Source organism: Porites lutea, chromosome 5, assembly GCF_958299795.1.
Source record: "Porites lutea chromosome 5, jaPorLute2.1, whole genome shotgun sequence".
NCBI lineage: Eukaryota > Metazoa > Cnidaria > Anthozoa > Scleractinia > Poritidae > Porites > Porites lutea.
In genome coordinates, this window is record NC_133205.1 from 39165513 (window position 1) to 39187744 (window position 22232).

Here is a 22232-nt window from a genome sequence, read left to right on the forward strand (position 1 = left end):
GCTCTTTCGAAAAACAGCTCCCTGACTTTGCTTGTCAAGGGCAGTTACATGCTTTTCTTAGTTTACGTTGTGATGATTTAGTTAAACGACGAAATATGAACCATTATCAATACACAAGTGAGTATGAACATTCACAACTTGTCCCGGAAAAACAGACGGGACTATTTAAGACTTAATTTCAGTAGCCTGTGTACAGACGCCTTTCCCCTAAGGAAAAATCGGAGAAGGGCCCCTTCTCCAATTTTTTTTTGACGGGAGGGAGGGGGGGAGGTCTTTACACAGGCTAAATTTCAGCCGCTCTCTCAAGTCCGCACTAGGGGAAAGGACCGCGGTCTCAGTTCCCGAAAACCGCCTAGTAAATGAGCTTAACCATTTTGTAGCCTGCGAGCAAGATCTCTATTTAGGGGAGTCGCGAGATTGAAGAAGTCACGCGAGAGCCGAACGCGAAAAGAGGCGCGAGTCACTCGCTCGCGCGTTCTCTCGCAGTTCGCTTCGCCTGCCATAAATGGAGAACTTGTTTGCTGGCTGACCATTTTCGAGCTCTGATTACGCCATAATGATAAACCTTAGTCTGTTAATGAACAGCAACCGCAAGTGAAGCCTTGACACCAACCTCTGTAAGCTGAAATTCTGCTGACGACTTTCCTTTCTGTTGAGGCAAACTTCCTCTACGCAACGTTGAGCCGCTTCTGAGAGTAAAAATTGCCACAAACAACAAATAATTAACAATTAATGAATGAGGCTGAGTATCTTATGAAGAATTATGGAGGTCGAGGAGGGTGTTATCCGTCGAGGCCGTAGGCCAAGGCGGATAACACCCTCCGAGATCTCCATAATTCTTCATATGATACGAAAGCCGAATTCAATAACTGTTTTATTATTCATTCAAAATAATTCCTAGTTTAAAAACATGGCTAAAACATGCTTACCTCCATCGATCCATCGATGTTAAGTTCATCGTCGATAGTGAACGTTTAGGTTTGTCCAGCTCCGCAAATATTCTCTAAATAGCAGATGTCGCCCTTCGAGTTGTCTTCTTGCTGTTCTTGCCATATTTTTAGCTATTTTTTCGCCTAGTTCTTACTCTTGAAACGAGTGAAATGACCGCCATTTTTGTTTCCACAACCAAAACAACTCAACTTCGTCCCCAGGTCTTCTCGGTTAACGGTGCCTTAACCTGCACGAACGCTGCATTTTTGACGTCATTTCCTCGTTAAACACAAAATTCTTCCAAATTTGGTCATCAGTAACTGGTTATGGTGAATTAAACGTGTGCTTTTAGCCAATCAGAATCGGGGAAATATTTTGAATGAATAATAACAAAAAATAACAAGCTTAAACCCATTCGCCCCTGAAACGCCCGTAACCGCCCGTGCGGATCCAGGTCCTTTCTACCCTTTGTGACGTCATCAGTTTTAACGGTCAAGGACAACTTTCTTCGGTAACTTGTGCAGAGTGAAGAGATCTTTCAAACCATACCAGAATGACCACAATTCAGTCAAGGACACCGGAGAAAGAAGCAAAAAACCACGTGACAAGGACCTGAAAATCTCCATGAAAATCTTGTTCCATTACCCACCTACCTTTCCTTTCACCTAATCCTAAGATCCTAAAAGCTTTCCTAAAAACTCTTCCCACCAAAATGAAGCCTACTAAATGCCCAGCAAGAGAAAAAAAAAATGAGGCAAGAAAAGCGAAAAAAGAAGGGAGGAGAGAAAGCGAAAAGTAAAAGTCAAGACTGCTGTGTCACTTTTAAACCCAAAAACTGTCGAAATTTTGCTTTCTGCGCATGCCCGAACTTCGCAAGCTGATATTTTGCATCTGGATCAGAAGGCCGCCAAGTGTACGACCTGTAGACCGGTTTGTGGTAAGTTTTAGCTCTTTATAGCACGACAGTGACCAGAAAACCACTCGACTAGCTTCAAAACGCGTTTTTCGGCAAAATCTCCAGGAGCGAATGGGTTAAGCTTTCAGGCGTAAAGTGTACACAAAACTATTCTCTTTATATTAAGATTTCAGATTCTACAGTTCTCTAAAGCTTCTAAATCCCGATTCTAAACGTAGCCAGTATTGTTGAGCGAAAACAAATCAAGTCGACAACAGCCGCCTTCTACTCAAAACTTCGAATGTTTGGCGGCAAAACATGTTTTTCCTCACGTGTACACGCTTAGATGCAACCGACGGTATTCATGAACTCGTCAATTAGATTCAGATTGTGCTCTGTCGATACCACAACTTCTATAGCAAAGTACCTATCAGATGACGCGCTGCCTCGTCTCAATGAATGATCCGGAGAAGAATTGGTCGACCATTTCCTGGCACTGCCGTTAAGGTCAGGGTTGGAATCAGTTTGTGATAAGTCACTTAAGGAGCCATGAGATCCCGAGGCTTGCAAGGAGCTCTGGGAGCCAGATCGGATCTTACCAGCAGGGGCCGATGGGACGGCAAAACCATTGGGATCGCCACGATGTGACTGGTCTCCAACCCTGAAGAATACATGAAATATGAATTAGTGAATTATTGCGTGAGTTACTTGGTAACGCTCACTAGTTTCAGTTGCGCTTTTCACCTGTTGGACGGCCACTCACCTTGACAAGAAAATAATACACCTTAGTGGTAATATTATGAATGACTTACTTATTGACTTTTGATGGAGGAGCAAACACTCCGTGGCTCGGTTTACAGTCAAAGTATCGAACGCCTGAAACCGCTCCGTCATTTTTTCCAACCGGTTGGTCAAGCTCAATACCAAGCCACACACTAAAAAACAAGAAATACGGACAAGGCGATTAGCTATTAAATTTCGAAAGCCATTCATGACTGCCTCACGTTTTAATGTCAGGCGGGCTGCACGTTTCTTCTTGTTTTCTGTGACTAGAAGACTCTGTGCGAGAAAGAAGGCCATGCCAGCCTGAAGAGCAGCGGAGTTGGGAGCACGGGCGCATGTACTTGAAATTGTTTTGCATGAATTCCTGATGGCTCATTGTAAGATTCCTGGGTTCAGTTGTTCAAAACGTGGATAACGCTATCCACCGGATAAATCTCTATCCAGTGCATCACGCAATTGTTTTCCCTAATACTATTCCGCTGATAGTGATTTATCCGGTGGATGGTGCTATCCAACGTTTGAACAACAGGGCCCTGGTGTCTAACGTGGCATGAGTAATAACACCAGCTTTAGTTTCAAGACATAATTAGGATGCACTGGCAATTACAAGGCACAAACTTATTACCAGTTCTAAATGTTCCCTCTCTAAATTGACCCTTTCAAGGATCTTTTTTTCAACTTTTCAGTGACATGTCTATCGACACCGCTGGAGAGGGCGCCTAAACATCAGTAAAGCTGCCATATTTGAGAGTTTTTTGTGAAAAACTTACGAAGATATACCTTCCGCAAAGTCGAACAGACGCGACGTCTGTAGGGTGGTGGTGATAGTGGTGGGGGGGGGGGGGGTGGGGAGGGGTTAGTCTCCTTCGCAGCCGATCGGGCCCGAGTAATAAGTAACTCAGACCCGAGCGGCTCGGAAGGAGACTAGGTGCGGGGCCCACGTGTGTAAATTTTAGCAACTTAGTGGAACTATAACTTCGCTGGTTTCTGACACATCACTTTCAAACTTGGCAAGCTTACTAACTGATCCGGCTTACCCAAACTTAAAAAAAAGGGACGGGTGTCAGTATCGTCTTCAATGGAGATGGGGAAGGTGGAATATCTTTTCCTCAAAAGCGATTCGCAAGACTCACCCTGATGCAAACTGCGTCCTTCCAACGAACCTTACGGTTCCGGTTTTCTGGCCAGCAACCATCACACTATCGCCCGTCTGCAAAAAAAATTAAGTCCATGGTAAGACTAGATCAGTGCCTGGTTTAGCGCCGTGAAGATTCATATGTGGTTGTCGTCACTTGACAAGCTATGCTAACCTGACAAAACAGCAGGCTTTTCACGACTCTTCCGCTGGCTTTCCCACGAAATGACGTCCGAGTAACGAAAACAAAATTCCATACTGATGACGTGTTACTACCCAGATCTGAGTATTGCTTCTTATTGGTTGAAGCAAATTTCTCTGGCGGCACAACCAATCAGAAGCACTACTCTGACCTCGGCAGTGACACGTTATCAGTATGAAATTTGTGCCTTCGTTTCTCAGACGTCATTTCGCGATAAAACCAGTGGTGGGGTCCCGAAATGTCGGCTGTTTTATAAGGCTAAAAATGTGCAAAATGTGCTGCATTTGTCTCAAGAGTCTGGAGAAAAGTAATTTATGTACTGCTGTTGGTGTCAGGCGCTTTTTAAAATCTTGACTTGTAGCAGTTGTATTGAGATTTTAAAAAGCCACCTCCAAAGTACATATACAAGTAGGCGTCAATATAGGTTCATTTTCTTTGTTTCTTAACCTGAAACCGAAGTAAAGTAGCCTTGAACTGTTTATTGTAAATGTATTTGAGAAAAAAATAACGACCCTTTTGAACTCACCACGGGATGTTTAATTTGCTCAGAAACTGTTTTTTATTTTATTTTCAGCAACGAAGTCAGGTTTTACAAACCCTAATCTGTAACCAAACCCAATTCATGCAAGAAAATAGAGCCTTAACGCAGGTTAACAAACTCCAGTTAATTTTCTAGCTTCTTCTTCTTCTTTTTCTTTTTTTTAAATAATAATTGCTGACCACAAAACTGAGGTGTGTCAAAAGCAAGGCTTTCAATGGGCTTGTTTAACACTAATCTACGTTACTGTCACAGGCTTCAAAAGTGTTGTTCAGGTTAGTAGGTAACTAAACTTTGACCACTTACTTGAAAACCAAGGGACTCGTCACCTCCATTCATCCGTGAAAAGGGGGTCGGTGAGTTTGCGCGAGAGCTTGATCTCGAGTTTGGCCTTGAACTGGACCTCGACGAAGCCTGTGAACGAGAGGCTGAAGTGGGACGAGAGCTGGGACGGGAGCCTGGTGAGGAGTCTGCTTTGGTGATTTTAGATAAAGGTGCGAAGATTCCTGATGAAGGACATATGGTTTTGTTTACTGATTAGCTAAAAGAAATAATAGAGACCTTATGGCGGAAACGGCTTTTAAATTTATGGCGGTGATTTCAATTGGCTCAACTGGTCAAATTTAGGCGAGTTTTCCTGCCGTTGAATTTTTAGGGGTATAAATTACTTACTGGTGGGCTAAATTACCGCTAACCAGACGTGCCAAACAGGGTCAAGTCGTCCATAAGTCACCTCGCCCGAACAACGCTCGAAGTTATGTTGACCTTCCTTTTTTCAAGTTTTAGGAACGATAAATACACTTTTTTAAAGGTGCGAAGTGGCTTCGTTGATTTGTATATAAGAGTAAGTAAACCTTGGCGTTCGGGCAACATAACTTCGAAACAAGCTGACTTGTGGCGACGCGAGATGACTTCCAGCGACTTGACCAGTTACCGGTCCACCACACTCTCCTGCCAGAGCCTTTTCACAGGCCTACACCACAATTCCTAAATCAGAGTTTAACATAGCTCCATCACTGAATAAAATACACCACACACAACACCGAACACTCCACTCTTTGACAGAGGTCTGCCGAAAGGTTAAGAGGGTACTTGTAAACCTCAATTACGGTGGCCAATTCAGCCTTTAATCTCTGTGGATAGGTTTTCACTCCTCCAATGATACACTACCAAAGTTTCTGTAGAGATTTACCAAGCTTCGCATTAACGGTCTACTTACTATGGAGCTTGCAGGTTTTTGAATTTTGAATGATTGTGAGTTGCTTCTCATTGTTAGCTTACCATGTTTGGGAAAACACTCAAAGTACGAGACTCCTCCAACTGAGCCGTCATTTTTCCCAATGGGTGTTTCCAGTTCCACTCCAGCCCATACCCCTGAAGCAAAGTCAGTCGGGCCACAGAAACGAAGGATTCCAAACTGAAACAAAAACATTCACAACAATCTGGTCTCATTCCCACTCACTCACTGATTCCTGCTGTATAATTTTCCACTTCTGATGAACCATCGCGAATTATTCCCCGTTTTCTACTAAAAGTCCTTTATACTGACATGTACAACTACTTATACATACAGTCAAGCCAACCAAAACGTGAAGAGTTAATTGTCGCTTACGGGAGATGGTCTCTTACGAGAGTCGAACTGTAGGAGAACTTGTATGAGGTGAAGTCCGGACACAACTTCCTTTCGGAGACTCAGAGAATTTACTGCATGCAATTTTTGGGGTTACAATATATGTAAATCAACACGTATGTTGTTTCTAAAAGCTCTTTTCATACTCTGAGTAGCGGAGTCTTACAGCAAATACAACGATCAGACGACCATTGTATCAGGAGGTCGCTTACTAGATGATGTAAAAAGATGTGTTATTGCCTTCTTATCCAATAAAAGTTCCGTCTTTTTAGAAACATCTAGTTACATTCAAGTTGTAACTTAGGATTCTGTTATATTCCCCACTATTAAAGAAGAGTTCACTTTTTAAGCAAAAATTCTACTGCGGATTCATTCCAGGTGTAACTTGTAACAAGCAGATTTTTCCAAGGGGAAAATCTAGTTGACATACCTTATTCCCTCCAATGCATACTTGATCACCAATTTTAAGACCCATAGAAGCCAAAGTTGCCGGCACTTCATTCTAACAATCAAAACAATAATAATAATAATAATTATATTATTATTATTTTAGTATAAATTAAGTTAAAGAAGAAAATAATAATTAAAATAATAATAATGGAAACTTTATTTGTGTTTTTGAATGTAGGATTGTAAATCTCGCTACGAATAGGCAATTTACAAATGCTGCTTGAGATTGGATTATTTTAAAAAGAAAAAAAAAACAAAAAACAAAAACAAAACAAAACAAAACAAAAGCCAAAAAAAAAAGAAAGAAAGAAATCAAAATTGCATAAAGTCTGGGCCATCCCATTTCCTATTTCTACTTCAAAAGATGTAATATGTTGCTCTTATGGCTATATTTATCATTTTCTTGATTATATAAATATAATAATACAAAAAACAATAATAAAAATAACAATAATAATAATAATAACATTAATAATAGTAATTGTAATTATAACAATCATCATCATCATCATCATCTTAGCGCTTAACTGTGCCTCACAGCAAATTTTGCACTTCCTTTGCGCCCTCTGGACAGACTTCTCTTATGTATCCCTCACTCTATTCACATATACAGAGCGTGACGTTTTGTGTGAAAGCAAAGGAAAAAAAAAGACGACAAAAACAACAACCCAACCTCTTGGTCTTGTGTTGTCCTCATGGGTGGCTCTGCTTCTGAAAGAAGTCTTGTCATCTTTTCAGCAACAACTGCTGGCTCAGAATCTTGCTCAAAAGAAGTTACTAAAAGGAAGGAAAACAACACAAACACAGCACAATTGGTACAAATAAATAATATTCTCCTGACAATTTTAAATTTGCAAGCATGTGAGAGAAAGTTTTTTTCACAGTAACAGAGCAATTTTGATGTTACATGATGGCACAACAGTTGTGTTTGTCTTCCCCTCGAACACGATTTTCCAAGATAAAATAGACATCGCCATATCAAAAACTGCAAAAACAATCGAAAACAAAATTTTCCCAACAGTCTAAATTCTTTTCAACCATAGAAATGACGCAAAACTGTTCAAAACTTTGCAGTGAAATCTGCACTCGCCTGCAAGCCAGCGGCTTGTGTTTCCACTTAAGCTTTGATAATTTTGTTGTCATTTCCAAGTCAATAAGAGTGTAGATGTTTAAGTGAAAAGAGGTAAAGGACATGACTGCCACTTTGACTTTATGTTTTTCCTGTGTTAAGTTTCGGGTGGAACGGAGCTTAAGGTTACAGAAACGTCACTGTCAGTCACTTAAAAAGTGAATTCGCACTGTTTCAAATTGTATCGCACTTATTCCATATTGAAAATTTTTCTGGAGTTAAGTCCTAAAAGACTGTATCGAAGTTCAGAAAAAGCAACAGAAATCCGTTTTCTTGTGTTCACGTCTTCCAGAAAACGTGAAATTAGGCACTTTTACGTCGTGGTCGTGCAGTGACGGCAAAGAAATATACGAAAGAGCATAAAGCACATGCAAAGTTGTTATTTTGCAAATCTAAACCTACTGCTTTTTGATGTTCTCGTTGCCCTCGCCGTAGTCGTTGCTTACGCACCCTAATGCTGATCATAAGAGATCTGGGTTGATATTCAGTAACCGAATTTAGCCAGAAATGACAGAAATTGGGGATAGTCACCTGTGGACTCCTAAATAAATGGTTGCATGACTAAGTAACTCTTAGAGACTATAGCCAGGTGCAAACGGACGCAACATTGTTGGAAGTTGTTGAATCCATTTCCACGTATCTAAAAATTTGACCAGTTTCAAACTTTGCACAACAACTCCCAACAGCAAGCAACAGGGTGTGCAAACGGATGCAACACGTAACATCCAATGCATCTGTTTGCACCAGGCTTACGAACTGAATCAAACTGAACTGAATAAATTTCCTCGTGTCATACATATAATATTTTTCTACAAGTAACTCTATTTCAGATCTCAATTTACATAGACTCGTCATTCAAAGTAACATTTCATTTCCAAAAACCAATTGTGAATAGAATAACTATTTTAAAGCAAAAATTATTTTTATTGTTAAGTTTTATATTTTACATTTATGTATTTTTGTCTTACCATCAGGAATACACTGTAAAGCTAGTCTGTTAAGCTTGTCTCTCAGTGATGCATCAGCCCCATGTTGAAGCTATTGCCATTGTAAAAAGAAAATCAGGACATAACTTTATTATTCAACATCAAAGAATTGCAAAGTATACGTATACAGTGCATTTTACACTTTAAATAACAACATATCATTACTAGGCCAAAGACCACTCCGCCATTAAACTACTTTTTGGAACTCAAAAGACCAAAACCTCAATCGTTTTATCATACTAAAACATATAACCCCTTAGTTCAACTAGGGCTCGACAAAAAAGGGTTGTCATCTGGCTATTGGCCAACAGAAATAGCTCATTGGCTAATAGAAATTTGGAAAAACTGGCCATTTGACCTTTGTGCTCTGTCTCTGAAGACATTTTTTTTAATTCAACAAAATCACTTACCAAGCACTTGGCTCCTTCCAGGCAAAGATTGCTTGCCGCAATGTGCAGGGAAGTACCATTATCAAATTCCTTACACCGGATATCAACATCTGATATGAAATAACAAAATGTGCATGAACATCAAGTGAAAGATAGCCCTCTTTTATTCAAAATAAAAGGCATAATTTTCTGTAAGTTTCTGTACCTCTTGCACTGGATGCCTTGAGTAAAACTCTTAGAATAGGAGCAGCATCAAAGAAGGCTGCATAATGTAATGGCAGCATGTCAGTCCAACGACACTTCTGGCTGACATCACTCCCCTACAAGATGATAAGAACCAGAAGAAAATCAATGACAATAAAGAATATTTATAATAAAAATAAAAATACCTTATTAACATGTATGTGTACTGCAGTAGTCAAAGTGAAATTCACAATGGTTTCATCTTTGTTTGATTTTCGATAATTGAGCATTTGCTTTGTCTCTTCACCCCATTATTCATAATCAGGATTATGTAGGGATAGGAAATGAAGGAAATTGACCACTTTTTATTGACCAATGTGGCCAACATCACTGCCGTACAACAAAAAACCAGCAAAAAAATCCAAAATAAAAAAAAAGAAATATGGAAATGAGGTATTTAATTATTTTCATTGTATTATACAATGAAAATAAAAATACCATATTTCCATGTTTGCATACTGTTGTAGTCAAAGTGAAATTCAAAATGGTTTCATCTTAGTTTGATTCTCAATAATTCCTTTTTTCTCCTAGCCCTAATTATTATTTAAAATCAAGAATTATAAGTAGGGTTAGGAAATGAAGGAAATTGACCATTTTTTATTTCCCAATGTGGCTTGAAACTGCCAAATGGGAGTCATACAGCTTTAAACCATAGCCAGCCAGCATAACATGTATGTAGAGCTGACATACGCAAGATTCTGTTGTTAAAGTCTGTACCTTTGAGATTAATGAGCTGACGACATTACTTGCAACAGAGACATCACCGACACCAACTACAATGTAAAAAAAAAAAATAGGACACTTTATTAGCAAAAAAATTGAAACAATGTTAAAAGTAATATGTTATATTAATACACTTGATTATCCATTACAGGTTGGGAGAAGATTCTGGTAAGCCTTACAGGTTCTTTGCTTGATTCTCTGACTGCTCCAGTAATGATGTACTAAAAGAGACTTATTTGTACCTATTTTCAGGGCTGTCAAAAATTCTTTAAGTACAAGCTGTAGCAGAATGATAATGAATAGTAGACGGGTTTGCAACTCACACCAAAGGCACAAGTTCTGAAGGGCCGAGGCATCTAGGGACATTTTGAAAATTAGAGTCTCAGAAAGTTATGGTAGAAGGAGATGAAAGTAGCTGGCTAAGGATGGCTAACTAGCCAGTGGTTTTGGCCTGCTACCGGCGCTTATTGACAGCCCTGATTTTGCTTGAAATTCAACATTTTTAGGCAAGGGAGTTGGCTCGGGTAGCCAGTGTATTACTATTATTAACATTACGTGTCCCCGGGCCAACATGGTAGAACACTGCATGGCGTACAAGCTATTATAAAAAATGATGCCAGACTGTTAAATCAAAAGAGACCATTGGCAAAGGCAGAGAATATAACTAAAAAAATCCTTATTCTCTCAAGCATAAGAATCAATGATATTTATTTTTGAGAAGTAAAGAGTTTCAAGCAGAGTCCATATCAAGCAGAGTCCATATTGAGTAATTATAGTAATGATAGTAAATATTTTTATTATAATAAATATTACTATTTGTAAGTAGGCTTTTTATCATGATTGTTGGAATTTATCATTATCAATTTTGTTTTTAGAGGGCCACTAGAGAGAATACTTTTCATAGTAGTTGGTGTCACCCTCTTAAAATAAAGGTTATATATGTGTTATATGTCAAGTCAATTATGGTGCATCTGTCACGTAACTGTAGCATAATTTAAATTGGAGGCAGACTGTAGTCATTCCTTTAAAGTGAATGACAGTACGTTAATTTATCAACTGATAAAACTGTTGGAAGTTGGTGGGAAAAACCCTAAAATTTCACACTTCACAAGCCCCTACCTTCCACCCAAAAATGACAGCACAACTCCCAACAAGTCCTCTCCAATTATTCAGGTTTACATGTATATTGACCTTACTGTTTGCTGTTTTAATTTGTAAGGTACAGCAACATTACCTGCCCCTGCTTTGCATGCATAGTGAAGAAGTGTCATGTCTGTAAGTCCGTCTCGATCGTCAACATGTGCACCCCGCCTTAACACCTGTCATTCAAATCACAATTATGCATTCAACAGTTTCAATTATTAATTTTCTATCATTATTTTAATCATTTGGTCAGTCAGATAACATCATTCTTCACATTATACTACAACAAAATGGAAGGAAGAGAAAATTTATACAACACATAGTTATGTGCAGACATGTTGCCATGATGCCACACACACAAAACAACTACACCCTGTACAACAACAACAACAAAAACAAGTAAAACACAACCCCAGAATCAGCTTACAGCGGAGTAAATGTAATATTTCGCCACAGTGTGTGTATTTGGACCCACTGTTTTTAAAGACTTGGCAATAAAAAGTCAAGTTTGTTACAATGTGCAAGCAATGAATGCTTAACATGTTAATAAAATCAAATGTTCTCCTTTGAAAACCTAATCTGGGTGCCACAAGGGCCAACTTTTTCCCAAAATAAATTTGTTGAGTCTCAATAATTGATTTCTCTTCAAGTGCTGGGAACCCATTGATGCATAATATGGCTAAAATTTCTGCAATAGTTGTGCATTGTACATGCAATATTGGTATAAAAATACTTAATAGGTGGAGCCATGTAATGAAAGGAAGGAGTTAATACCTGCAGGAGCCCATAATAGAGAGAGAGAGCAAGTTTTATGTACTCATGTCACCCGCATTTTCATTGACCAGATTATTTTTGGAACAATTGTGAGAAATTAGAATATCTTTAAGTCCCACAAACCAGTCAGTAAAATTTACAGGCCTAGCACCTGGTATTTGTGACTTTTAAACGAAGTTTAGTTTTCCTTTTTGAATCTCATACTTTGAAGGTGCTCATAGACAGAGGGAAACTTCCATTTGTGTGGGAAAAGGTGCTCTAAAATGAATATAAAAATAAAATGATCTTTGAAAATACTTTAACGTACATGCAGGCCTAGTTTTGGAGTAGCTAGTTGCAGGTTATGGGCTACTGTTGATGCTTCTAGCAAAACTGATATTTTTCAGTATTTTAATTTTGTAGTAATTTTAAGTATTTGATAATCTGATTAGCATAGAAGGACAGTAGTTTGTCATTTCCACTGTTATGTACTACCCTCTTAAAATTAAATTGTTACTTACTCAGTTACAGCGCTTACTTACTAAAATAGCTTACACTCACCTCTCTAATTAACATTTCAATGTTTTGCTGTACTTGTGGAACCCATTGACGCATAATAGCAAAAATTTCTGCAATAGTTGTTTTTGGCCTAAAAATTCAAAATTTTTCAACATTACAATAATAATAATAATAATCCTCTCCTCTTATGGGGCTTTTCAGGGATAATTACATGTAAACAAATAATAATTATTTAAATGGAACATAAATGTAACATTGCCATAAATCTCAACTAGATGGAGATGATCCAGTTGGCTTTTTTACAAGTGTGGCTAAGGATTTGAACCTGCGACTAATGAAAACAAATCCAGCTGGTGATCAGGGCAGGACTTGAACTCAGGGCCTTCGAATTACAAGTCCAGCGCTCTAACTGCTCGGCCAAGCTGGCTCCTTGAGGCACAGCTGTGCTCAAAGCAAACTTGTAAGGAGTCAAGAAGTTGTATGAACAGAGGAAATCCATGGTGCCCTGAATTTAATTGACAAATGCAACACTGCAAGAGCACACCCTTACTACACAAATTCAACACTTTTAAAGTTATATTAAAGGGCAAAATAGTGTCAAGGTTTGATGGTGACAGAGTTCCTTATCCTGATTATATTATTTTTGGTTTGGTCATTCTTCCACCCAAACCCACTCAAGATTTTTGCATGTTACTGAAAATGTGTCTGCTAATTTAAACACTTTAATAGCTACAAGAATTTAACACATCAGAAATGCTGCTAATCATACATGTACCATGATCAATGAGTGTAGGTTTTTCTCAATAAGCTGATAAAAGTGCATGAGAGTAGGTAGGGCATAAGAGTATAACTCAAAATATGTCATTGCCTTAGTCATGTCTCAAATAAAGAGCATGCCATATCTCGCCTTTTGCAAATAAGCCCTTGTTACTCAAAGTTCTCTCTCTAGGTGATCATGAATCAACCTGAATGAACATAAATTACATTTCCAAGCTCTATTTGGACATTACTTTAAGATAACTTACTCCAAAAGAATATCTTGACAGCCAGGGCAGTTTGGATCAAAAAATGTCAGTTCCAATTTTCTACACTGAAAGAAAAGTTTGAAATACAGTAAGATTTTGGTTCTGTGAGCGTTGGTGAGACTTAGAATCCCTGCAATGTTATCATCTAAGAAATAAAACGTTTATAAAATCACATTTAAATCAGCAAGTTAATGATATATGCGCTTCAAGAAAGAATTTGGACACTTAGAGGTTGAATAATCTACAGCATTTCAGTGCGGGGGCTTATTGAGTGAATGTGACAACTATTAATTATTTTCTTGTAATTTACGATTTATTGGGCTAATTGAAAAAGAGGAATCTTCTCTTGTGGAATTGATCACTCATAAATTATTAAGGAAAACCTTAAACATGAACAAAGACTTCAAGAAAGAAAGGCAAATTAATCAGCTTCAACAATTTGCCTAAGTTTAAAACGTACCTTTCGAACTAGAACATTGAAACACTTAATACCAACTTACATTTTCACACAATGGAGGATCGCAAGGCGGGTGGGAGACAGGCTTTTCACGAGCTGGCATAATAAAATCGGTCACCATAAAACCTGAAGAGGAATTGGGCGCCCTTTCCTGAAAATATCAAGAAAAATCATCAACCGTTTCGCCTCAAGCGAGTTTGTTTACACAAAGAAAACAAAAGGATTTTTCTCTAATAGATGTCTCGTGTGTGTTTAACACTTTCTGATGGAGACCGTTTTGTAGAAGAAATTGTTTATATTGAAAGAGCTTTAAGATTACATAAAGTCTGCGGTCAAAACTTGGTTGAGTCGTCAAGTGGTAGAATAGAACAGTGTTGACACAACTTTTCGCCGAGGTGCTGGTGATTTAGGGAGCGAGCGATGCATGAACTCTATGCAAGGGATTAGATTAAGTTTATTTAACCCGCTGAGGCGCTAATTCTTTAGCACCTCTTAGATTATACCAGAGTTGGGATTTCACGCTACCAGAATAAACATTTGCAATGAACTAGTTTACAAATAGTTCAAATGACAGTGGTTGATCCCTCTTGAAACCAAACGTAACCATCGATATGACGACATTTTCGAAGAATTGCAATGAAACTTAAGAAATAAAATTTTAAATACAAATAGCTATGTTAACCTTTCCCTAGGTACGTTTCTTACCTTTCCAGGCATTGTAAAATAAAACCAACGATTGGAAACCCAAGCGACTTCTAAGACATTTTTACCAAACAACCTTTTTGCGTTTTGAATATGTTTTGGAGGGAATCGATAAATTCAGACGACAACCGCTGGACGATTTGTTTTGACACCGCGGCGTATTTGCTGTGACTTCGTTTAGCAGGTTTTCCTACAAATAAAATGGCTCAACAAATTCCTCCGTTTTAAAACTAGAGCTCCAAAATTTTACATTCATGAACAACGTCAATGGTATTAAACAAAATCGCTCGATCATAGTAAGTCATTAGAAATATTTGAAGAAAGTTACGGGTGGGTAGCTTTGATATCCGCTTGCGTTGGTTACGTAGACCGTGAGTACGGTTGCAATTTGTTGTTGATCCCCACAGCGTAGCCGAAAAAATTGTCAATTCCTGTCAATTCCACTAGCTTTCGATCGAAAAAAATGTGAAAGAGCTGCAAAAGATAGCCGCTAACCATGTAAGAGGTTATGCAAGGATTGAGAGATTAACTGAAATTCTCGCACCAGTAAGTTCCTCTTTTTCCTCATTTTCGAGTTAATTACTTGGATCAACTGTCAAATCAGGAAACGAGATTTCTTTTTAGCTGTTACTAATAGTTGCCCGGTTTAACAGAAAAACAGCATTAAAAATTGTTCTTCGTCTTCTTTTTTCCCTTTTTTAGTTTTCTTCCGTTTACTGCTCCTTTCTATCAAATTTGAAACTAAATCGGATAACTGTTGTTTATTTACATCCCTTCAAAAAAAATTTCTTTTCCTTCCCTTCGTGATAAATATGACGGAAATAACAAAGATATCTTAACATGACGGAGGAGGAGTGGAATGCATCCGCTACTTGCATTTTGGGTAATCAACAGGCCAATCTATACCACAAATATAGACCGACCAGCGCCGATTGCGTGTTTGAGTCATCGCGTGAATTGTCCAGCTTTTAATACTGCAAGCGTAATCTCAGCTCATCTCATACACGGCTTATAATTACACAACGATTAATTCTAAGCCAGCAGGAAATTGCTCAATAATTCCATTTATCGCTCTTGATATTTTTCGCAAAACGATAAAATATAGTCGACGCTCCCCTTGCGACTACCCTCGTAAACAACAATTCCTACTATTGCCATAGCTCTTGCTGTTAGTTAAGACCACTATCTTGAATTTGAAACCCCTTTTGAACTGTAATCGAAAGTTCACGTGAGTGACCGCTCCCTTAATAAGCGACCTCCACCACTTTTTTTTATTTACCGGCTGGTCTTTTTCTTAACTTTCAAGTTCGATCAGTTGTCAAAGAGGAGACAGTGTGACCAAGCGGTCAGAACGGTGGACTTATAATCCTGGTCAGGCCACGCCCTGACTGCTAGTTGGCTTTGCTCTTACTGGAGGAGATCTTGTTACTGTTTCATTCTAATAGACCTTTTCAAGTTTGTTTGTTTGTTTTTTGTTTTGTTTTCTTTTTTTCAGCGTTTGACTGGACAAGTTAAGTAGGTTTGTGTTTTTTCTTTAAATTTTCTCAACTTACGGAGATAATATCTTCGCTCGCTTAGACTTGGCGAATTTTGCAAATTTCAGTGAAGACGCTCTTTCTTAGATTTCCACGATGGTTGAGGAGGAAGATGGACTCTCACGAGGAGGGTCCGGATTGCTTTGTACATTTCGTTTAATTTCCGAACTATGCTCCATTTAAAGATAATTTTGTCAAAATAAAAATCTCTCGTCGCTCTCGTCTCTACGACAATTATCCCAGGGGCGGATCTAAGGGGAGGCTGCAGGGGGTGCGCACCCCCCTCCCCCTGAGATGACCTGCGGTTTTCTAATACAACTGGTATTCTGCAAAAAAAAAAACTGTGGTTTATTGGTGTTGAAGTAGAGCAAGAGACGAGTGCACCCCCTCCTAAAAAAAATCCTGGATCTGCCCCTGTATCCTGTAATAAAAAAAACCGACAATGATAGTAACATGTCGTGAAATTGCAAGGTTAAAACTCACCGGAGGATCCATGTCAGGTATAAGGGGGTGCTCCCATCGGCTCTCCCCAGTTACCGAGTTAAAGTAGTATAACCGGCCGCTGTGTGTCTTTGAGGAGCATAAGACCCAGTTTTCTGGAAGACTGGACTCAAATCTGCGACGGGCTTCTGCGTCGTCGTTAAATTCAACTTCCATTTCGTAGTCCGACTGCAAAAACAGACCATTTTTTATCAAGTTTAGGGTCGTGTGCACAAATTCACAACGAGACGGCTCGTTGAAGCCCTGCACACAGCGCCGTGTAACTAATTATTCAGTTTTAGATAATAGCCTTTCCTCCAATTTCACTTCCGCGCTATACTGTTAACAGACCCTAAAAGCTTAACCCTTTTTCGCTCCTAGGACTGTATAGTGGCCAAAGAAATAATTTACACAGAAAACAATTTAGGTTTATGCAAAAGCTCAACTAAAGAGGTTTCATTTGAATAGAAACCCCATAGGAATGTTCGAGACACGTCTGTGTCCTATCCGCTCATCATCTCCCCTCATCTCCCCAGTTTTGAACAGTACCAGGGAGGGACGTGGATCAAGTTGAGCCTGATAAGAGGATTGCAGGTGTTTAGATCAGATTCACATGCACCAGATGTGTGGATAGTTGAATAACGGAGGTAAACTCCCGGAAAAGGTTAAGGTTTATCGAACCAGGGAAGGGGTTGCTGTAAACATGACTGAGGTCGTAGAAGCTTAAAAAATTTAAAATGCTTTCTATCTTTTCCTCTCGTTAGGTTCTTTCTGCAATAAAGCACGTGTTATAACCGCCATAAGTCATTAAAGTCTTGTAATTCGAAATAAACACACGGGAAGGATCAATAACCGCTTGATGAATTTACAATCTAAAAAAGAGAAAACTATAAGGGCAGAAAGGTATAAAGTCATTTGTGATCCTGATTTCTTCTCTGGATCAATGTATTATACTAGACTCTATGGAATTTTTAATTCCCTAACGGCAGAAAATGCTTTACTTTTAGAATTACAGCCCTTTCGGACCTACAAGCTAGGACCCAGCGTGCCCCATTTTTCTTCCAGGCCGCATGGTAAGTCATGAACTCCCTGTTAAACTAAACCCAAAAGTTATGGCTGTGCAGGACAGAGCAGTGATGGTGACAGAAATGAAATCACTGTAAAAACACGTGTTTTTTGCAGTGACGAACGAATGTCGCGCTCTGCGTTATGGATATTATGTTCTATGTTAGCGATTCTGGAATGTAAGTATCTAGCACATCGAAGTAACACGTGTATGGAAAAAAATCACTTCATGTGAAACATACCTGAAATTGGAAGGCAGTTCATATTACAGTGAACGATTTTCAAAGAAAATTTCCAGTGAAAACATCGCTCATCATGGCTCTAGTTATGTGAATTCCGTATGATTGTGAGTATATATTTACTTTTAGAGTCAAAGGACTCTGAATAATAAGTGACCAGATGTCACATCCAAGTTACGAATTGACAGAAGAAAACAAAAAAGAAAAGGTTTGTCTTGTGTTGTGATTTAATGATAAAAGAAAAGCTTACAGCGATAATATGATTTGGTGACATCATTTAGGCGATTATCTTTCTCCTTATATTTTAAACTAAAGGTACTTTGTTTTAATTGTTTTTTCTTTTTAATTTTCCAAACACTGGCAGCTCAATTCTCAAAAGTTAAACTTATTTTCACTTTTGAACATGTAATTAACAAACAGCCTTATTTTACAATGACAATGTACAGTAAACATCCATTGTATCTAGAGGATTAAACCACTTTCAAATATCATTAATTAAAAAGTATTTCAGGTGGAAAAAGTAACAATGATTGAAATAATTGAATGCCGATTGTTGTCTGAAATGTTTGAAATTGTCACTGTCATTTTTCGGTGGAGGGATTTATATATACAGTAGCTAGACAATCCCTCGAAAATATTAGTAGAGTATACTGCAAATGAAAAATGGAAGAATTCTAAAACTATCCTTCCGCGAAATATTGCTTCATGGTACAGCAAATAAATAACCGAAGTTCGACTTCGTGTTCATGTCCCTTCGGCTCAACCTCGCTCCCAGGGTCCTCTCCCACCCCTATCCATTCTCTCGCTCCAGGGGCCGAGTAAGACGAGTAGAACAGGACCCTGGGAAAGAGGTTGCCTATGGAACAAGCTAGGGTTGGGTCCGGCTTCGCTATTTTAAAAAGTGGATTCGAGCGGAAAGTTGAAATATGGCGTTCTTATCTGGTAATTCAAGAACAATAAAGAAGATTCAGATACTGTTTTACGTAGAATTCTCGCCACGATAATAGCGCAGCACGTCACTGGAGGTAAGGAGTAATTGGGAATTTTCTGTTAGACTTACTATAAAATGAATAGGAGTGTCGGGTGAATCCGGGGTATGTGTGACGTCATTATCATCCGTGATGCAAAGGAAAGGCGTTGGGGAATCAATCAGGTGTAAAGTTTTATGCGTCAGTTCTAGAAATGAAGATGCCTCAGAGCTGTCTGTGTTATAACCATCCTCGCTTTAAAAGAAGATATGGAAAATGTATATAGAATTAAATTAATGATACACCAGTAATACGTAATAATCCTTATTCAGCGCCAAGGGTTCTTTCCCGATCGACTCGTCCACCAAAACGAGGACCGTTAGACGAGAACCAGAGAACCCTGGGAATAAGATTGAAGAATTAAAACAACTTATTCGCCATTTGTACATCTCCCATAATACACCTCGTTTGCTTCCCAAAATTCTGCATACGCATTGTCCTCAATTTCTCATGGAAAGGCTGTAAGATCCAGGAGAAATTGGATACCAAGGCTTTGCAAAATTTGGTGGGGGTGAGGGGGGGGGGGGGGGGAGGGGGCAAACGAGCTGTATGTGCAAATGACGAATACACGGCTGTTTCCGCATTTGCATAAAGCGTTCGTTCGCGACCTGACTCCGAGTGATCCCTTATTTACCTCAGAGAAAGAGTGAGCAAAATACGCGCAGCCATTGACTGTGTTGTAAGAAATTTTCTAAAACTAATTCAGTGCACATTCCTGCACTTGTTGTTCACCGGTCTTTGGCCTTGTTATCCGATTTGCGTTTAAAATAAAGCCTCTGGGAAGAGGGGGAAGGAAATGGTTGCAGAAAATTAGTGTAGGTTGGACTTTCGTTGCCTGTGTAAAGACGCCCCCTCCCCTAAAAAAAACCGTTTTTTTTTTCAGGGGAGGGGGAATCTGTATACGTGCTAGGACTTTTAGTAAAAAAAGAAGATAATACACTACTCGTTCTTCGCCTGTAGTCTAGTGCAAAAAAATAATAATGATAACTGAAAAACCTGTTCCCAGGGCCGCTCTTTTATTACTCTTGTTTTCCCCAGAAGTAAATGCTTAAAGGCGACAAAACTCCAGAGCACCCGCGTTAGCCTGCACAACGGACGCAACTGGTAAAAAGGCGGGTTTTGGAGCGCTCACGCATCAAAACCCGCCTAAGCACCCTGCAAAAACGCCGGTTGTACAGGCTGCCGGCCTGGGTGAAGAGACACCCCGGGCAAGTTAAAAATAGTATTGTACCGTGGCAACCACCCACCCCACCCTTGCCGGGAAAGCCTAAATTACTTTGCACTCCAGGGTTAACACTGGGGTGTGAAAATGTTGCAAGTAATAAAAACACCAATTTGAAAGATGAAAACAGATTTGGCGATTCGATTCGATTTTGCCAGAAGTTTAAATAAAAGCAAACAGATAAAATGACTTTATAGCAATGATCATGAATTCTGCTGTGTGGAAGGAAGACCACCCCAAAACGGTTTTCGAAACTGAGACAATAAACAGCTCATGTCTCACACTCCTTGATACCGATATGCTCCTACTGCGTATCAATTTCAACTTGTAAGAAAAGATAACAGCGTCGACATCCGTTCATCCGCTGTTCGTAGAAGTGTTTCAACACTGTAATCACTATTAGCATTGTTCAGTGTATCTGGATCATTTACACTTACTAACAAAGCGATTGACCTTTTCGAAATGATCAATAACTGCAACCTCGTCCCCAGGGCTTTTCCCTTAAAAAATGGGTGGGGCGGGAAAAGGCCCTGGCATCGGCTGGTCACGTGTCCCCTCGTACACCCTAAAATCCTGGGTGTAATAAATTAGCGCTATGTGAAAAGCTGAAATTATGCGTAACCTCACAGCGCGCGATCTTGGGCGGCCTTTTATATCTCTTGACGAGTAACGAAAAGTTTTACAAGATTTCCTTCTTGTCACAGATACTGGCTATGGTAATTTTTTGCTTTCCTCCGATTTCTATGAAGGAGACAGCGAGCGGTAACATTTGTAAAACGTCCTTCATAGAGCGATATAAATGACAAACAAGCTATCGTACATGCATAAAGTTCGTTCTGGCATGGAAAAGTCCGGTTTTGCGACTCCTTTGATATTTTATTTATTTCTTGCGAAGTGGACCGCCGTACACAACCTAGTTCTATTCACCTTGACTCTCAGCCATAACATAGCGACACGCGTTGGTTTAGACTTAGCCTGTATGACCTGTATTTTTAAAAAATTCATCGACCTCTGCGAGACTTGACCGAAACCGGAAACCGCGCATGAAAAGTTTCTGGCACCCAGGGTATCAAACGACTGGTAACAAAGGAAGACTTGGGTCCATTTAAAATTGACAGAGCTGTGGTTGATGCCAATCGATCGGTCAATCTTCCCTTTGATATAAGGAAAATCCTTTGTACTTATCCTCGGCAGAGAAAAGATATAAGAGATCTTAAAATGTTTCATATCGAAGACCTGTCATCATTCCTGGCTGGAGGGCCGACTTGCATCCGGCGCGGACATTTGTTTGTTTCATGGTCGGGTTGTAGAGAAGACCAGACTCCATAAAGCATTTTGATGAACAATTCTATTTCAATTAAGTTCAATTTGTTTAAATTCACTGTAGATCCTAGAGGCAAAGGCCCGCATTTTTGATTGACATTGAACAAAATCACTTTCTGCTTGATCGTACAGTAATTCCACGGTCACGATGAATTTCAGTCGAAGCACGCCTCGATAACAACTTGTCTCAACTCTAAAGCATTTGACATATTTTGTACGTGACAACGTAGAGCCGGTACGCCCTTTCATAAACTTGTAGCATTTGAATAATACGCAATTAAATGGATCTTAAGCTTTTGAATCGCACAGACGCGAAAATATTGACATACAGTTCGCGATATTATCCATTGTTGCTCCGTTCGACTTCTGTCAGCGCAAAACCAGCGGGTTGCATATAAATTAGCTTCTCAGGAATATTTAGGCTGTGCACGTGACCAGCCGATGCCAGGGCCTTTTCCCGCCCCACCCATTTTTTAAGGGAAAAGCCCTGGGGACGAGGTTGCAATAACTGAAGATATCTAAGGAATAAACTTACCCAAGAGATGACATATTTTCCAACAAATTATACGTGTATATTCAGCTTACGGTCCTTACGCAGCGAAAAGCGAGCCACGTGTGGTCATTTTACGCAAGGTCGAGAGACCCTGCGAGAGACACGGTCCGTGTAGTAAAATAATGCATCCAATCTCGATGAATTCCTGTCTTCGC

General features: G+C 39.3%; 1 protein-coding gene across 4 annotated transcripts in view; it reads right to left on the bottom strand.

The window, feature by feature from the left end:
• The window catches only part of LOC140937391 (CAP-Gly domain-containing linker protein 3-like), a 23164-nt gene extending 6313 nt beyond the window's left edge, over positions 1 to 16851 (bottom strand). Inside the window, exons 1-17 of one of the 4 annotated variants that reach the window (XM_073386947.1) lie at positions 16651 to 16851; positions 13974 to 14081; positions 13474 to 13538; positions 12491 to 12578; positions 11268 to 11352; positions 10028 to 10083; positions 9273 to 9387; positions 9089 to 9177; positions 8661 to 8730; positions 7237 to 7340; positions 6544 to 6615; positions 5765 to 5900; positions 4790 to 4989; positions 3742 to 3818; positions 2638 to 2760; positions 2253 to 2486; positions 614 to 686 (exon numbers count right to left, since the gene is read on the bottom strand). In XM_073386947.1, coding sequence (XP_073243048.1) covers positions 614 to 686; positions 2253 to 2486; positions 2638 to 2760; positions 3742 to 3818; positions 4790 to 4989; positions 5765 to 5900; positions 6544 to 6615; positions 7237 to 7340; positions 8661 to 8730; positions 9089 to 9177; positions 9273 to 9387; positions 10028 to 10083; positions 11268 to 11352; positions 12491 to 12578; positions 13474 to 13538; positions 13974 to 14081; positions 16651 to 16824 — 1869 coding nt within the window. In that variant the 5' untranslated portion in view covers positions 16825 to 16851. Of the gene's footprint in view, positions 1 to 613; positions 690 to 2252; positions 2487 to 2637; positions 2761 to 3741; positions 3819 to 4789; positions 4990 to 5764; positions 5901 to 6543; positions 6616 to 7236; positions 7341 to 8660; positions 8731 to 9088; positions 9178 to 9272; positions 9388 to 10027; positions 10084 to 11267; positions 11353 to 12490; positions 12579 to 13473; positions 13539 to 13973; positions 14082 to 14635; positions 14819 to 16650 lie in introns of those variants that run through there. The other 3 variants (XM_073386946.1, XM_073386948.1, XM_073386949.1) reach the window with 3 other exon arrangements.
• Positions 16852 to 22232: the final 5381 nt, after the last annotated feature.